Source organism: Megascapheus bottae, chromosome 6 (genome assembly GCF_031878675.1).
Source record: "Megascapheus bottae isolate mThoBot1 chromosome 6, mThoBot2.hap1, whole genome shotgun sequence".
Taxonomy (NCBI): Eukaryota; Metazoa; Chordata; class Mammalia; order Rodentia; family Geomyidae; genus Megascapheus; species Megascapheus bottae.
The window spans coordinates 933,007-950,965 of record NC_143514.1 but is presented as its reverse complement, the minus strand read 5'-3'; the positions used below and the strand labels follow the sequence as shown (position 1 = coordinate 950,965).

Sequence of the window (17,959 nt, the reverse complement as noted above, 5' to 3'; positions counted from 1 at the left end):
AGCAGGGTTCTCCAGAGAGTGGTAACAGGGGAGAATGCAAACAGAAGGCAGCAGCCCCTAGCGCTTACCTGGCTAAGGTTGAGTGGCTGTGCTGCACCAGTCCCCCCACGTTGAGCTCGGTAGCCTGTGGGGGTGACACAGCATCCAGACGACTGCCCGCTCACGGAGGCCACTGGCTTGGTCTTACTGCTTAGGAGACCTGGAAAGGGTCAGCATTTAGTATTACCCATCTAACCTAAGATGGCATCAAATTACCTCACATATGTACACAGTCTAGAAGTTATGAACTCCAGTATATTTCACTTCTTCCATCACACACCAGAAGAAGAGAGCTGTGCGCCACCCACTGCTGTGCTATGACAGGGTTCTCACAAGATTACTTGAGCAAATATGATCTAATTCCCTCTTACATGAAAGATACCAATGGAAATAAAACCTGAGTAAGATACAGTCATATTCCCAAGATGCTCTAGTTTTACGTAGAATGGAATTGAAACAAGTCAGAAATGACAGTGTGGAGTAGAGGAAGCCATTGGTAAATTTTTAAGGGTATATAAATGTCAAAAAGGGTTTAAAGGCAGGCAAGATTCTAACAGTACTTACTGCCTTCAAATTAAAGAAATTATAGGACAGTTGAACACAAAATTTTGCTTCCATGTTCCCAGTAGAAAACCTGAAGCACATTTATGCTGCGACTTGTGTGCTAGCCTATAATTCTTTAGGCCCGAGAATGGACAGAAGACCTAATAATTATATTCACAAGCCTGGCATCAAGATGTTCTACCTTGTCTTCAATGGGAAAGTCAGCTCTTTCTGAGATGAACCACACTAAGCTTTAACAAAATATCCCTATAATTTAAAGCTTCATTTTCCCCATGGCAGTGACATCATGACTAGAACACAGACAGCTCTACTCTTACCAAAAACCATTCCTCCCTCCTGAGAGTAAATAAAGCTGCCACTGGATGCAGCCATTTGGAATGGCCATATTTCCTGGCCTCCTTATAGCGCTCACAATTTCCAATCTAAAGAGATTATGGGCGTTGCCTTCTCCTGACTGAGGAGTCCAAGGTTTTAGTCTCTAACGTACTGGCAGGTCTACCAACCAGGAAGATTCACAGGAATAAAAAGTAAATTTCTATTTCGTTAGGCTAGAGAAACCTGAGATTGCTACTAAGCCAGTATTATCCAACTGAAAACTACACCTAGTATCCAATACAATAAAGATGGAAGGAATCTGTCTAATAATAAAGCCAGCAAAGAAAGTATCACTACTGTGACAATGGGTAAGTTAAAAAAAAAATAAATTTAGGGGCCAGAAATTTGGCCTAGTAGTAGAATGCTTGTACAGCATGCATGAAGACCCAGGTTCAATTTAGAAAAAGCTGCAACTGGTACTGTGGCTCAAGTGGTAGAGCTCTAGCCTTGTGAAAGGCCAGGGACAGTGCTCAGGCCCTGAGTTCAAGCCCCAGGACTGGCAACAAATAAATAGATAAATAAATAAATTTAAGGGATACACTGTATTTCCAAGCACTTTTGTAGATTTATTTATTTATTTATTTATTTATTTTTTGCCAGTCTTAGCTTGGACTCAGGGCCTGAGCACTGTCCTTGGACATTCTCAAGGCTAGCACTCTACCACTTGAGCCTCAGCACCACTTCTGGCTTTTTGCTATGTATGTGGGGTACCGAGGAATCGAACCTGGGTCTTCATGCATGCTAGGCAAGCACTCTACCACTAGGCCAAACTCCTGGCCCCTGTAGATTTATTTTTAAGTTCTATCTTCTTGATTGCCAACTTCATGTCACCTGTGGTAAGTCTACTTGCCTATTAATCCTTGCAACCATAAAATGCAGCACTGAATGTGTTTGAGACACTATGCTGACATCAAATACAATCTCAATTTTATGTCTAAGCAAAATAAATGTAGGAGGAAAAATGGATGACAAAACAAACAAACAAAAAAACCCAAGTAATTCTATACCTCAGGATTTCTGAACAACACACTCCTGTATTTATGTCACTGGTCCCAATCTCTGGCCTAAGTACAATGAAAATATGAAGCATGCATGCAGCAAAGAGATTTTACCTCTAGCTGTGTGGAGAGCACTTACCTGAGGCCTGGGTTGCTACAGTGCAGTCACCAGGCTGAGTTTTCAGTGGAGGCACAATAATGGTACGGGTGCCAGTGCCATCCGCTACAACTCTGCCGGGCCCTTCCAAAAGTGGTCCACTATTGCCCTGGAGAGTGCTCAGGGTGTCAGTGGAGTATGGGCTGCTCAAAGATGAGTCAGAGTCTGGAGAGTCATTGACAGTAACGTAACTGATGACATTAGACCTCGGCTTCAGGCCAGAGCTGAGGAAAAGAAAGCACATGACAATTCAACTGTCCTTTTTAGGTTTTGCTGAGATCTTTCCATGATCTCTGGCAGGGATGATGATAATAAAAGCAGTGGTAAGTTAAGTTAGGTGTCCATCCAATATCCAACTGCTATTCTTACACGTCTACACTTCTTACAGCAATCCTGTGAAGCAGGACTATGGCACCCATGGTAGATGAGGACACTGAGGCATACCCTCATCTGTGTGAGGACACCTACACAGGTATGCCTCCACACCTGCTTTATCATTCATTTGCTGATAAAAAGGATCCGTCACTGACTCTCGCATTATTCCTTTTAGCTCCTTACTTTTTAGTAGGGCTGGCCTATGTGAAAGTAGCCCACAGTAGGGCCAATGTTGCTGCTACTGAGCCACATTTCTGCAGTGGAGAACTGACTTTCCTCTTCCCCAAATCATATTACACATCACTCTTTTGCACTAAAGAAACTCTAATCTAAATGTACACTTTGAAGTTTATTCATATGACTTTATGATAAAGTTCACTTTGCTATGTCCTAAGTTTATTTACTTTATTTACTTATGGGGTGAATGCAGCTTTTCTGCTCAAGGCTGGCACTCTACCACTTGAGCCACAACTCTACTTCCAGGTTTTGGGTGGTAAATTGAAGATAAAGAGTTTCAGGGACTTTCCCGATTAGGGTGGATTTGACTTCAGTCTTTACACCCCATCCTCCTGAGTAGCTATGATTACAGGCATGGGCCTGGAACCTGACTCCAAGTTTACTTTCACATGTGAATTCCATCTTCTTAAGTAAAAGGTTATGTTAGGCTATGTCTAACTTCAAAAGTCCTGTGGAAAATACATTAAATCAAATGACTGGGCTCACAATGAGAGAGAATTGTGGTCCTAGTCCTTACCCTTTCCCATATCCTCCTGTAAACTGCCTGGTTGTAGACCTGAACTAAGGAACAAGGAAGTTTCCACTTTGAGCACATGGTACTCAAAGTCTTCTACTTTCAGACTACACTAAAGGAAATTAGCCGGATGCAGTGGCTCACACCTGTAATCCTAGCTACTCAGGAGGCTGAGATCTGAGGATCTTGGTTCAAAGTCAGCCTGGGCACTAAGAAGTCCATGAAATTTTTATCTCTAATTAACCACCAGAAAATCTAAAATGGTGCTATGGCTCAGGGGTAGGGTGGTAGCCTTGAGTTAGAGCTCAGGGACAGTGTCCAGGCCGAGTCCCACGGCCTATAAACAAACAAACAAATAAAGGCAATTGTACTTAAAGTTCTATTTCTTCCAGAAAGGCCTTTTCAGATTAAGGACAGTTTCAAAAATCCCTTACCTATTTATTTCAATTAACTGTTGTTTCAATGCTTCTGTTATGATATGTTTTTAGATTATAAAACTCCTTAAAGGCAAGGATCAATAGTTACAGCATGATGTGAATTTCAAGGCAGAGCAATCCATCACCTTCATATAACCCCTCTTTCTAATGTAAGGATGAGGGTATAAAACATTTTAGAAAACTTGACAAGGGCCAAGTGCCAGTGGCTCATGCCTGTAATCCCAGCTACTCAGAAGTTGAGATATGAGGATTATGGTTCAAAGCCAGCCCGGGCATGAAAGTTCATGAAACTTATCTCCAATTAACCACCAAAAAAATCGAGGTGGTGCTGTGGGATATGGTAGTAGAGTGCTAGCCCTGAGTTAAAGAGCTCAGGACGAGTGCCGAGGCCCAGATTTTCAAGCCCCACAACCAACCAAAAAAAAAAAAAAAAAAAAAAGAAGAAGAAAAAGAAAACTTAGCCAGGCATGGTGACTCATGACTCACACTTGTAAACCTAGGTACTTAGGAGGCTGAGATTTGAAGATCGAGGTTCAAAGCCAGCCTGAGCACTAGAAAGCCCATGAGACTCTTATCTCCAATTAATCACCAGAAAACCAGAAGTGGTGCTGTGGCTCAAGGAGTACGGCAGTAGCCTTGAGTTAGAGCTCAGGGACAGCACCCAGGCCCAGAGTTCAAGTCTGGAGAGAGAGAAGGGGGGGAGAGGAGAGAGGGGAGGGGGGGGGAAAGGAAGGGAGGCAGGAAAGAAAACCTGACAAGGCTCAGGTACAGGAACTTTGCTCATGCCCTGAGCTCAAATGGTTGTCTGTCCCGCCCGCCCCCGCACCCCCACTTTAAAAAAAAAAAGAGAGACAACAGGCAGACACTGGTTCACCTGCCTTACCTACTGGGCTTGTACTTGCCGTCCTCTTCCTCATCAGTATCACTGCGGATGGTGATGACACTCACAGGGGGACTAGGAGTGTCTGGAATGACGATTGGCTGATGCTGATCTTGAACAGGGATGAGGGAATGATAAGATGTAGTGCGGAGAGGACTGCCCCCAACCAAGGAACAGACTTGGGAAGGCAGAACATCCACAGCGGGTCTGTTGAGAAGTTTACAAAAATTAATACCATTCAACCTTAGGTACTTAAAATTGCATATATTTTCCCTAGACTGTCCCCTAATTTGCCTTAATTCTTTTCTACTTAACCATTAAGCTAAGACACACTATAAAGGTTCTGATAATAAATGAACTACTCTGACTATAGCTTCTAGGGACAAGAAGAGAAACAAAGAGGGATTTTTTTTTTTTTTTTTTGCCAGTCCTGGGCTTTAGCTCAGGGCCTGAGCACTGTCCTTGGACTTTCTCAAGGCTAGAGCTCTACCACTTGAGCCTCAGGCATCACTTCCAGCTTTTTTCTATGAATGTGGTACCAAGGAATCAAACCCAGGTCTTCGTGTATGCTAGGCAAGCACTCTACCACTAGGCCAAACTCCCGCCCCGGGAATTTTATTTTTGTAGACCTTTTACCCCTGGTTTGAATTTCATTCTGTAAGGTGAGCAGGGAACAAAAATATCATAAAGATGGCCTGGATTCAAAATGGCAGCAAGAGAAAGGACATACCTGGTATGCATTAACGAGTTGTTGTAACCAAGACCCACTTGGTGTATACACTCATATAAAAAGCTAGCTAGCTAGCTCTTGCTCAGTTCAGCAGGTGCTTTGCAGATTCAGACCAAAAGAATCTATACCACAACAGTAGACATGCTGGACAAGAGAGCTCTGACCTCTGAAACTGGCACAGTGTTTGTTTTCTTGCAGTGCTGGGGATTGAACCCAGGGATTTTGCATATGTGAGGCAGCCCTCTACTGCTGAGCCTATCTTGAAAACTGGCATCATTTTAACCGTCAGCTTTAACATAGACTTACTTAGAAGAGACTGGAGCAGCTGGTTTACTCTTCTTGGAAGGGAGGGAACTGGACTGTTGTCTGACAACATGGGCAACCCCAACATTCAGAGGCTGAGCTGTGGCCAGGGTCACATGGTTAGTAAGCAAGGACGGCTGCTGCATGATGGCACTGTATTGGTTGCCATGAGAGTGGGCATTCCTAGTCCAAGGAAAAGAAACAGGCAAGAGTGAATACCAGAGTCACTTGAAAGCAGACCCAATAGGAGCTAAAAAAGATGAGACAACCAAATATTCTAGTCAGATCCCAGTAGGTGTTAAAAGTAATTAGGAAAACTGAATACAGCAGTTACATGGATTGTAAGACTTCAGGATTTTATTCTATCCTCTATTTGCTCAAGATTTTCTTTAAATACAGAACAAGTGATTCCTGACTTTATAACCTATTTTCCTACAGCTAAAAGTTTCTTTTCTTGGGGCCAGAAATGTAGCCTAGTGGTAGAGTCTTGCTTAGCATGCACGAAGCCCTGGGTTTGACCGCCTGGTACCACATACACAGAAAAAAGCAGGAAGTAGTGCTGTGGCACAAGTGGTAGAATGCTAGCCGTGAGCAAAAACTGCTTAAAGGCAGTGTTCAAGCCCTGAGTTCAAGCCCCAGGACTGGTAAACAACACAAAAGTTTCTTTTTTTCTTTAATACTGCAACAGGGGCTCAAACTCAGGGGCCTGCTTGCCTTTTCTGCTTAAGGCTGGTCTTCTACCACTTGAGTTACACTCCTATTTCTGGTATTTTGCTGGCTAGTTGGAGCTAAGAGTCTCATGAACTTGTCTGCCTGGCTGGCTTTGTAACTCAGTCCTCGGATCTCAGACTCCTATGTAGCTGTACACTGATAGCTATATGAGTATAGGTGTAAGCTACCATCCCCTGACTTAAAGTTTCTTATAACTCCATCTTTTATCCTGATTATGTTTCATTTTTTCTTTAAGGATTTCAAATAAATATAAACTTTTGAGCTGGGCATGGTGGCTCACACCTATAATCCTAGCTACTCAGGGGGCTGAGATCTGAGGATCCAGGTTCAAAGCCAGCCCGGGCACTAAAGAAAGTGTGACTCATATCTCCAATTAACCACTAGAAAACAAGAAATGGGCCTGTGTCTTAAGATGAAGAGCCTTAAGATGAAGAGCTCAGGGACAGTGCACAGGCCCAGGTTCAAGCACCATGACTCACCAAAAAAAAAAAAAAAAAAGTGTGTATACACATACATACTTTTGTTTATTTTCTTCCTAGCCTCTCCACACCAAATGTTCCTACTTGACATGCACTTGCAAATTTCACAGAGAAAAACATGGTACTTGCCTCCAGTCTGCTAGCTGCTGGCCACTCCCCATGGTCTCTGGAATCACTGCTGTTGGCTGGACAGAGTTGTGTAGTGCCACCCCAGGCAACTGTTGCCAAGTTGAAGGCAGGAGGATTTGTTGTGTTCCCCCAGGCCAAGCTTGCTGTAAGAAAACACACACACAAAAAAAATCCAGACTTGATTTATAGTTGGCTTTTTGTCTTCTGTTTTTCAGATGAAAGAAAATATCTTTTTAAAAAGTTGCTTGTAGATTGTTAACTTGCAGAGACAAAGGAAGGTCAGAGGAGTACATGGCTACAAGTGTGACAAGAAGGTAGAGCATACTACTTGCTCTTGGCTATTTCCATAACCTGAGCATCAGCGTACTACAAGAAACAAAGGTGCTTATAAGTAAGAGTTTCTATTAAACTGTAAAGAGAAAATTCAGAGGCAAACTCTAGTTAAATACTGGAGTTTATCTTTGAAAACTGTAAAATACAGCCCTAGAAGGTTAAGAAAATCGTTCTAACATTTGAACGCCAATCATATAAGACATAGCAGGTCAATCACACCCAAAAAAAGTTAAGGTGCAACTCTTCCCTTATTGAAAGGGCAGAAAACAAGGTAATGATCAAGGGCAAAGTCCTTTGGCAAAGTTTTGTGGCTAGCAAAAGAAAGCTAACACCAGGGGCCAGGAGTTTGGCCTAGTGGTAGAGTGCTTGCCTAGCATGCACAAAGACCCAGGTTCAATTCCCTGGTACCACATACATAGAAAAAAAGCCAGAAATGGTGCTGAGGCTCAAGTAGTAGAGCTCTAACCTTGAGAAAGTTCAAAGAAAGCTAACACCATAATTTTCACAGACATAAACTAGAATGAAAAACTGAGGCAACAGGCTAAGTATTTAAAAAACAGATGCAGAAAGCATATTATTATTTTCACAATTACCTAAAACGTTTATGTATCATTTGTGGGAACATACTTTCATATAAAAACTAATCACTATAAGAATTTATATCACTTCTGGTTTTAAATAAGTCATGTCCCTTGCTAAAGACAGAGCAACAGCTAGACACTGGTTGCTCAAGCCAGTAACTCCAACTACCCAGGTGGGCTGAGAGCTAAAGATTGTAGTTTAAAGCCAGCCTGGGCAGCCAAGTCCTTGAGACTCTTATCTACAATTAACCAGAAAAAAACTGGAAGTAGAGATGAGGCTCAAGTGGTAGAGCATGCGAGCCTTGAGTAAAAAAGCTAAGAACAATGCCTGGGGGGGGGGGGGCCTATAGCCCCCCCCACCAAAAAAGGACAAAGCAACTAATGCTTTTTTTTTAATAGAAAGTGTGGCATTTTCTTTAAAAAAATAAGTGGGATATTTTCTTTTTAAACTTGAATTTAGCAGCATAACTGCCCACAATACTTGAGTACATATGGTTGTTTCATAAATTTCAAATGGCAAGGCCATCAACACACTCTTGAAAATACTTCTGCAAGTAACAGATCCACACTTGTAACAAGTACTGGTTCCAAACAAGAAGCGTTCCAAGCAGAGAAACTGCAAACAGGTCTGTTACCATATGCAGAATTTAAAACAAAACAAAACAAAACAGAAAATAAGAGAGGTATGTTAAGTCACACCATGCGTCTTTCCATAAGCCAACACCTGCACAAGACAAAGCATGTAGTTTAATACAAAGCAAGAAATAACATTCCCACGTGAGGCAGAAATCTGGTGTTCCAAGCGACGAACTGTTTGACAGAGGAAGAACAAAAATATGCAAAGCTTAGCAAATGGCTAGTGCAAACTTAAGAAAAACAGCAAAAGAAAGGTGTCAGCTAACATCTCTAATCTCAAAACTACAGGTAAGCAAGGGGAAACCAGTGGCTTGGATCAACCAAGATGGATTCTGCTGACTCTCAGCCCTCAAAATCAATGCTCTCACTAGGAAATTCACCTGGAGATGGTATAGACTTTTAAACTAAATACCAAGTAAGTGTTTTCTACTCACAATTACTTTAGAATAACCAAAGAAGTCTAAAACTATTTTCTGAAAATAAGAAATATCAGGATTCAATAATATTGATTACATTTGCCTATGTTTGCCTAATTTTAAATAGCAAATAATGAAACGCTAGATATGCAATAAACTATTCTAACTCTCCTAAATAAACCAAAACATACCAAAAAATCACTCTGAAGCTTACAACTGCTGAGATATACCTCAAAGTCCTGTTCATTTTTTTTTCTGTCTCTAAGTCTGATGCTACTACAACTGCAGTGCTAATCGATGACTTCTCCCAGGAATTTCAGTGGAAGACATTGCATTGGCAAGCTGTTGGCTCTACTTTCATCTCTGTATTAGATCTATAAATCCAAAGAACGGAGATCTTTTATGCTCATCAGCAACATAAGCTACATTCTAAAGAGAACAACTTCTAAAGGGAGAGAAGTTGCTACTTATTGATCATGACCTATCTTCATGTGTTCACAGAAAGAATATTAATGTTAACCAATGAAATAATAAATTAAGAGCATCCTAACATTTCCACATGCACAAAATTTTACAAGCTTAAAACATGGGAAAAATAAAAAAAGAAGCTAACTTGACAGGGAGTTCAATTTTTGGACATCCAGGTACCTGTTGCAGAGCCAAACTAAGGGCCATTTCCTTCCTTCTCAAGGACCACAGAGGGTGTAAGAGGGCAGAAAATGGACAACAGTGTTGCGGCTCTTCTGAGGCTAAATCAAGAGCTTTACCACGCTAGCTGGCAAAGAAGAATCAAGGCTTCTGACAGTCACACTGAACACCAAACAGTGTTTCAGCCAACGTTGGGGAGGAAACAGTGTGACATTAAAGATGCAGCAAGAACACAGCCACGAGATGGCACATGCTTCCATGCCTTCTGCAAAGACTAAACTAATTTTTTTTTAAATGAGGAAACCAGAAGAACAGAACAATAACAAACAGGAAAAATTAAAAAAGAAAGAAACCAAAGAAACCCCGTTAGTAACACAGTCAAGTGAGGGAATTACCAGTACAGCAGTGGTCTGTTCAACCAGCGCCGGCCGGCCGGCTGCGCAGCTCAGAGTAAAGGGCACCGCATACTGCGGTGTGATGGTGGCTACTTGAGGGTGGAGAGTTGCTACCATTAGTGGTGTACAGCTTCCCTGAAATGTAGATTAGGCAGGTGAGTGAGACAAACACCGAGGCAGGTCATCTGGATTCAGAAGGGTTCTCAAACCCCATGTTATTACCATCAAAGCTAATTTAAATCACCTAAGATGCACAAACCTCTTCCCCCTCACTCTGCACAACTTGAATTCACTAGGTCAAACATCCATGGCCTAAAGCAGAGTACAGAATCTTTCTTGGGCCAGACCCAGAGAATCTGTTCTATGAAAAGTCATTTATTAAGAATTCTTCCTCCTACTCATAAAAAAGGATTTTTTCATTTCAAAATTTCCTGTAGGTTAGTGGGCCACAAGCATTTACATATAGAATTCACATTTTTTTTTCTCTATCATTTTAGTTCCTTAATCATCTGGCAAGTGTGATGTTATAAAGCTTACTACAGACAGGTTCAACATAGGAATGAAAAAAAAAATGTAATGTGGTAGTGTCCTGTGATATGACTTAACCTCTCAACCGGTGGAGTGTTGTTGTTTACAATAAAAAGTGTTGTAGGTATGCTGTATCTTTAGGATATCTATAAGTAGGGGACTTGATCCCATATTGTTAAATTTCCTCAGATGACCCTATCTCAGCATCTGGATATTATTTTATCCCTACCAAACTAAGGAAGACACAGGGAGAGTTGCAATACTGAAGTAATGAGTATATTGGTACAATGTAATGTTGCATTTTAAGACCAATGAATCATGACCAAGAAAGATCTTATAGTTAAAGCAAATACCATATTTTTAAAACAAAATGCCTGCTTTCCAAGTGCTTCAGCAATACTGTCCTGGCTTTTACCTGGGTGAGCACTCCTGACTGGATCTGCAGTGGCTGAGCGGCCGGCGCCTGGGGTACAATTGGCACAGCATTATCCATCCTCACAGGGAATCCAGAATGTTTTGTTGTTGCTTGTAGCCCAGCTGGCGGGGAAAAAAATCATTGTTAAACTGCTTTGCTGGGTTTGAGGATTATTTTGTTTTCTATCTAGCTTTTTTACTGCTCAGGTTTTAGTTTCAGACACTTCAGACAAAGGAGCTTCGGTCATAAAAGTCTTAAAAGTTAAGAAAAGGGAGACTTGGGGCTGGGAATTTGGCCTTGTGGTAGAGTGCTTGTCTAGTATGCACAAAGGCCCTGGTTCGACATACATAAGTGGTGCTGTGGCTCAAGTGGTAGAGCACTAGCCTTGAGAAAAGTCCAAGGACAGTGCTTAAGCCCTGAGTTCAAGCCCCACTACTGGCAAAAAAAAAAAAAAAAAAGGAAAAGGGAAACTTGTTTCCCATCAAATGCAAAAACATCTGACATAGGAAGGACTGACTTAAGGGAATTCTCGAGTGTGTGGGTGTACATGTGTATGTATATTCTAGAGCTTGAATTCATGCTCTGCCACTGAGCTTTATTTTGCTCAAGGCTAGTGCTCTACCACTTGAGACACGGCTCCACTTCTGGCTTTTATTTTGCAAGTTTAATGGAGATAAGTATCTCATAGACTTTCCCACCTGGGCTGGCTTTGGACTGTGATCCTCAGATCTCAGTCTCCTGAGTAGCTAGGATTATAGGCATGAACTACCAATGCCCAGAGGAATTTTCATATTAATATGTTATATAATTTAAAACACGATATGCATCCCATTTGTCTATCACTTCATGTAGTATATTTACCTTTTAGTTCACTGAGGAGGCGTACCTAAGTGCTTTTTAAAACTGTCATCAACAAAAACAAACTTGAACATAATTGTAACTTCAAGAATTAGACAGTTAAGGGGCCGGGAGTTTGGCCTAGTGGTTAAAGTGCTTGCCTAGCATGCATGAAGACCCGGGTTCGATTCCTCAGTACCACATATAGGAAAAAAAAGCCGGAAGTGGTGCTGAGGCTCAAGTGGTAGAATGCTAGCCTTGAGAAAGTCCAAGGACAGTGCTCAGGCCCTGAGCTTAAGCCCAGGAATGGCAAAAAAAAAAAAAAAAAAAAAAAAAAAAAAAAGAATTAGACAGTTAAATTTGCAATCGAAACTACCTTTTAGCTTAGATTTTTTTTTTTTTTTTTTGGTTATAAGGTTTGAACTCAGGACCTGGGCACTGTCAAGAGTCTCACATCTCAAAAAAAAAAAAAAATCTCACATCTCACAGAGACATTTTTGCCCACGCTGGCTTCGAATCACTATCCTTAGATCTCACCCTCCCGAGTAGCTAGGATTGTAGGCATGAGCCATCCATGCTCGGCTATTTAAAATTTATTTTTTTTTTAATTTGTTTATTTTTTTTTGCCAGTCGTGGGCTTGAGCTCAGGGCCTGAGCACTGTCCTTGGACTTTCTCAAGGCTAGAGCTCTACCACTTGAGCCTCAGCACCACTTCCAGCTTTTTTCTATGTATGTAGTACTGAGGAATTGAACCCGGGTCTTCGTGCATACTAGGCAAGCACTCTACCACTAGGCCAAACTCCTAGTCCTATTTAAAAAATTTTAAAGGATGTTTTGCCTCACTTCTCAAAAAACTATAACCAACTTCAAACATTAGTAACACTATCTTTAACCTGCCAAAAATGAAGAAATTATGTGTAGGATATATTATTGGGCTTATAGAAATCTTCTCTTGTCAGTGGTGACTTCTGATCTGGCTCTTACGGTTAAAGAGCAACTAGGAAAATGAAAAAAAAAAATCCTGGCTACCTTTGAAAGCAGTAATCATGTTATACTTATCTTTTTATTCACTGTTCTCCTGGGATAGATGCTAAATAGATCACTGTGACAGGAGCATCTACTATAAATTCTTGTAAATAGGAACATCAAACTGGGAAAAGGGGGATCAGCATAGCTTATTTATTATTTATGGTGCTGGTCCTGAGGCTTGAACTCAGGGTTGTGTCCTTGAGCCTTTTTTGCTCAATGCTAGTGGCTCTATACACCTGAACCACAATTGTACTTATTGTACTTCTGTTTTTTTGTTTTTGTTTTTCTGGTTCATTGGAGCCTCACACATTTTCCTGGCTACGATTACTTTGAACTGCAATCCTCAGATCTCAGCCTCTTGAGTAGCTACGATTACAGGCATGAGCCATCAGTACTGACCAACTCTTTGTTTTTTTTTTTTTTTTTTACCAAGACTTAAGAAAGAAGGTCTTCAAAGATTCTCCTAGGTCTACCCTATCAAAACTGTAAATTTGGAGAATTCTGTTTCTTCTAATCCTCTTTAATTTCACTACCACATTTTGTATAGTGAAGAGGAAAATATTTTACTCAGAAAAGTCATCAATGACATTTTTTAAGCTATCATCAACTTTCTTTTCCCCTCCTTTTTCTCTATCTCTGACAAGGTTCACACTGTACCCAGGCTAGCCCTGAACTCAAAAGTCCTCCAATCTTAGCCTCCCAAGTACCAAGATTACAGGGCATGCACTACTATACTCAGCTTAATTTCTTCTTAATGTTATTACAAAGATATCAAAGGAGAATAACTTATAAACCAGTTTGCTATTTTCAGCTAGCTAGTCTCCCAATTTTCCACAACAGTAATTTGTGATTTAGCAATAAATTATAAAATCTGAGTAAGATTTAAAAGTTGTCAGACATGTTAACTTAAGCAATGCAACCCAAAATCTTGTGTGCAATCCTGACTTTAAGAGGACATTGTATAAGGCTCCTACAAATGAAGGAGTCAGGAGGCAATGCTGGCTAGAGAAACGCAGCTACAACTCCCAGAGTGATAAAAGTGAAAAGGGACAAGGATACAAGAATAGCTGCCACTCTACAAAATGTATGTCTATTTTGGTCAAGTGGAATTAGTATGACCTATAAATGAGACTACAGTTATGTAGGCTAAGCCACAACCATGGAGTTAGGTAGGTTAAACTAGGCTTTTTTTCTACCACAGGTGGAAACAAAGAATAACAGTACTTTGGGAAGGCCTCCCTTGAACCTTGAGTTGTTTTACTAACAGTCTTTTAAACCACATAGGTGAGGCCTAATGAGGACCTATGCCCTCTAGTGCAGGCATCCTGTAAAGGAAGGGGATGAAAGAAAAGCAGCAACTCAGAAGACATCAGAACTTTGTGGGGGGCTGCTAACTGACAGCTCCTTACAGTATGGAATAAATAAATACTGCAAATGACATGTGCTGTGCACCAGTGCCGAGGTTCCAATCACTGTCAGAGTAAATAGTTATATTACTTTGAGCACAGGAGGATTTTGTCCTTTAGGAACTGGGAATAATGGTTGTTTGTTAAGGGTATGTTAATACATGTGTAAGTACTTTAAAACCCTTTTTGACATATAGTGATAGTATCATTATAATCATCTTCATTTCAAAACTCCCTTTCATTTGGGAAAGAAAAAACTTTTTCCTCCCTTTGGTGTTGCTACTAGGACTTAAACTCCACTTCCCACTTGTTGGTAGTTAGCTGGAGACAAGTCTCAAGGATTTGTATGCCTGGCCTGGCTTGAACTTAAGTCCTCAGATCTCAGCCTACTGAGCTGCTAATATTATAGGCATGAGTTACCAGCTGACCTTTTTTTTGTTCTACTAGCTCCTCAGAGGTTATTACACTTCTAGATGGGGGATAGGAAGTTTCCAAAGTTTACACTTACCTAGTTCTTATGAAAAGGGGCTATGGCTATCCTCCCACTCTCCCCTATCACCTCAGTTTTTGTTTTAGTAAGGGAAAATATCAGGATCCCATATCTGAAAACTATTCCAATGTAATTCACTTTGGAAAAGGTAGCGATGGCTAATTTTTGATATCTAATGACCCAATGCATAAGAGTTTACTACTATAAAGCATACGTTAAAAATAATTTGGTAAGTGAGGCTAAATTTGCATTTACGGATTTTGAATCTGCTCCTCCGCTCTCCCTGTGGTCTCTCCCTGGTTTACATGGCTATCGCTCTCCTGGCCTCCCGGTAATCTCTCAGTCTCCCCCAGCCCCTCATTTCCTTCTGCTTGCTCCGACTCTGTCAGAAACCAAACAAACAAGAGAGTCATAGTCAATAAGTAACTGAAGTAAAAAGGTAAAAATGCTACCTACTTCTATGTAAGGTCTATATAAGAAGCTTGAAACCCAATTTACACCCACACTGACACCTTATTTACTTTTTTTTGTTTGTTTGTTTTAAAGAGACAGGGCCTTGCTGTATAGTTCAGACTGGTGTTTAGGTCCTGCCTCCCAAAGGCTAGGATAAGGCCACCACACCTGGCCTGGTAGTAAATTTCCCAAAGTGTCTTCAGAAATATCTACAAAGTAATTTAATCTTCTAAATGGTTGTTTAAATCAAGAAAAAAAAAAACCAGGCTGGATTACAGAACCATAACAATAAAATGAAGAACTACGGGAATGTGAAATTATTATCAACTGAAACACATGGGGTCAGCCTCTTCAGCTATTTTCTTCCTCTGTTGACAGGAAACTGTAGGAACAATAAATATGATTTGTGAGCTGGAACACCTAAGCACCCTAGCTTGCAGAGCTTATCAGATCAATGTCATGATCTTTCTTACTGAAAGTAATTTAAAAGGTTTCTGCATTCTTTAGTGTGATTTTTAAATTTTAGAATAAAATATATATTTAAGTAGGACATAATTTTATCTTAAAAGATGATACGAAATTAGATTCAATAAATAACAATCTTTCCCCCAGTGCTAGGGATTGAATGCACATGCCAGGCCTTTGCTATTTGAGCCTGTCTCTACTACCATTTTGCACTGGTTATTTATTTACTTAAGTTTTTGCCAGTCCTGGGAATTGAATTCAGGGCCTGAACACTGTCCTTGGGCTTTCCTCAAGGCTAGCACTCTTCCACTTGAGCTACAGCACCACTTCCGGCTTTTCTATGTATGTGGTATGGAGGAATTGAACCCAAGTTTTTGTGCATGCCAGGTTAGCACTCTACCATTAGGCCATGCTCCTGGCCGGGTTATTCTTGAGGTAGAATACTTGAGGTAGAATAACGATAATACTTTATGCCACAGGTAGGTGTGGGTTGTGATCCTCTTACTCATACTTCCCCATATCACTGGGGATGACAGGTGCACAACAATGCACCCAGACATTGTTCTTCCCATACCTGGAATCACAGGTATGTATCACCATGCCCAGAGAGCTGAAACAGAGTATCAAGAATTTATATGAGCTGGGTGCTGGTGGCACATGCCTATAATCCTAGCTACTCAGGAGGCTGAGATCTGAAAGTCACAGAAGTCCGTGAGAACTTATCCAATTAGCTCAAAGTGGCAGAGTGCCATAGACTTGAGCAAAAAATATCTCAGGGACAGTGCCAGGCCCTGAGGTCCAGCACCATGACCAACAAATAAACAAAGAATTTTATGTGATACAGTTGGCCTTGAACTGTGATTTCCTCCTCCCAGGTAACTACAATTATAGGCTTGAGCCACACGGCCCAGCATACTTATAACCAAATTTTTAAGATGTATCTGTTGTATATACCAATATATATATACTTAATTCAATATTTGTATTTAATAGAAGGCTTCAATGCATTAAAAAAACAAAACATGGTAATAGGTAATTCAGGTAAAGAAAGAAACACTAAGCTCCTCTAGTATCATAAATACCAGTGTAAAAAGGAAAAATTTACTTTGTGATTATCATCCAATCCCAGTTACCTTAAACATCAGAGGCAGAGTTTAAACTTATCAGAGATCAGAACTAAACCATTAGATCTACCTAGAACAGGTCGACCCAACTTCCTATTATGTAAGAGTCTCACCACTTACTTTGAAAAGCAGGTGGACATACTATAAAGGTTTGCTGGAATGGATCTGTCTGAGTGCAAATTTGGGTGGTTCCAGGCTGTAAGGACACACCCTGCTGGGCAACTCCAGGGACCGGAGCAGCAGAAGATGGGTACAAAGCTGACTGGTAGTTTAGCAGTGAGACATCTGAATTAGCCAGAGAAAGAGTGGCAGCCGCTGCAGTAGAACTGGAAGCTAAAACAGTGGCCTAAAAACAAAAGAATGGTATTTTCACACATACAGAATCTACCCAGAAAAATTTAGGACAAGATTTGATAACTATATGAAATATTTCTCCACTTATAAATTTTCCCAATCCCTAAATGTAAGGCATACTATAAAAAAATCAGATAAGCAAAAAGTAACAGATGGTTATTCTTTTGTTACTATACTGGTGGTAGCTACTTATAACTTGTGCACAAAAAAAATGTTGGATAGGTCAATATATATATATATATACATGTATTTATCAAACTAAAAAATTGAGAAACTTACATCTTCAAAACTTAGCCTCAAATTAAGTCACTTATTAGCAAACAAATGTAAATTTACCCTTAAAAATAATGGTTTTAAAATGCAAAACCACCCTTAAAGATGATTAAGTATCTTTCAATTAAGTGATGAGACATAAAATCCTCTTAACAGGAAGAAAGAATGTCATTCAACTAAGAGCAAGCTATACGGAATTGAAGACCTCAGTTATGTGACTATGCTTTCAGACTTTATGAAGTCATGGATTAGGCCTCTGTATTTATTTTTTGCCAGCACATGACACTGCATATAAGTTTCTATGACTTGTGTTAAGTAGAAAGTTCTTAACAGATGTCTTTATCTTGCCTGCACTCTCACTCACTTCTATCCCATCTACTAAGTAAAACCATTTACTGAATACCTGATTATGCACTGTATTGAGCTGGTTGCTGAAGCTCATGGTTAGATTTGTGCTTGTATTTGGTGCAACATGAGTAGTAAAGGGACTCTTGATCTGACTCACTGTATCATACATGTGAACTCTCCGCTTGCAGATCTCCATGTTCTGGAAACAAGACTTAACACTGAAAATGAGATTAAAGATTTGTTAAGTAAACATTTACGTCTAAACTGGAAATAATTCAA

At 40.4% G+C, this 17,959-nt stretch overlaps 1 protein-coding gene across 5 annotated transcripts in view; it reads right to left on the bottom strand.

Moving 5' to 3' along the window:
• Nucleotides 1-17,959, bottom strand: part of Hipk1 (homeodomain interacting protein kinase 1) — a 57,148-nt gene that overhangs the window by 5,480 nt on the left and 33,709 nt on the right. For 4 of the 5 annotated variants that reach the window (XM_090334068.1, XM_090334067.1, XM_090334066.1 and 1 more), the window contains 9 exons: nucleotides 17,736-17,898; nucleotides 16,826-17,051; nucleotides 10,902-11,023; nucleotides 9,959-10,093; nucleotides 6,950-7,092; nucleotides 5,613-5,792; nucleotides 4,580-4,783; nucleotides 2,116-2,357; nucleotides 69-199 (listed from right to left, as the gene is read on the bottom strand). In XM_090334068.1, coding sequence (XP_090190194.1) covers nucleotides 69-199; nucleotides 2,116-2,357; nucleotides 4,580-4,783; nucleotides 5,613-5,792; nucleotides 6,950-7,092; nucleotides 9,959-10,093; nucleotides 10,902-11,023; nucleotides 16,826-17,051; nucleotides 17,736-17,898 — 1,546 coding nt within the window. The remainder of the gene's footprint in view (nucleotides 1-68; nucleotides 200-2,115; nucleotides 2,358-4,579; nucleotides 4,784-5,612; nucleotides 5,793-6,949; nucleotides 7,093-9,958; nucleotides 10,094-10,901; nucleotides 11,024-16,825; nucleotides 17,052-17,735; nucleotides 17,899-17,959) is intronic. The other variant, XM_090334069.1, reaches the window with a different exon arrangement.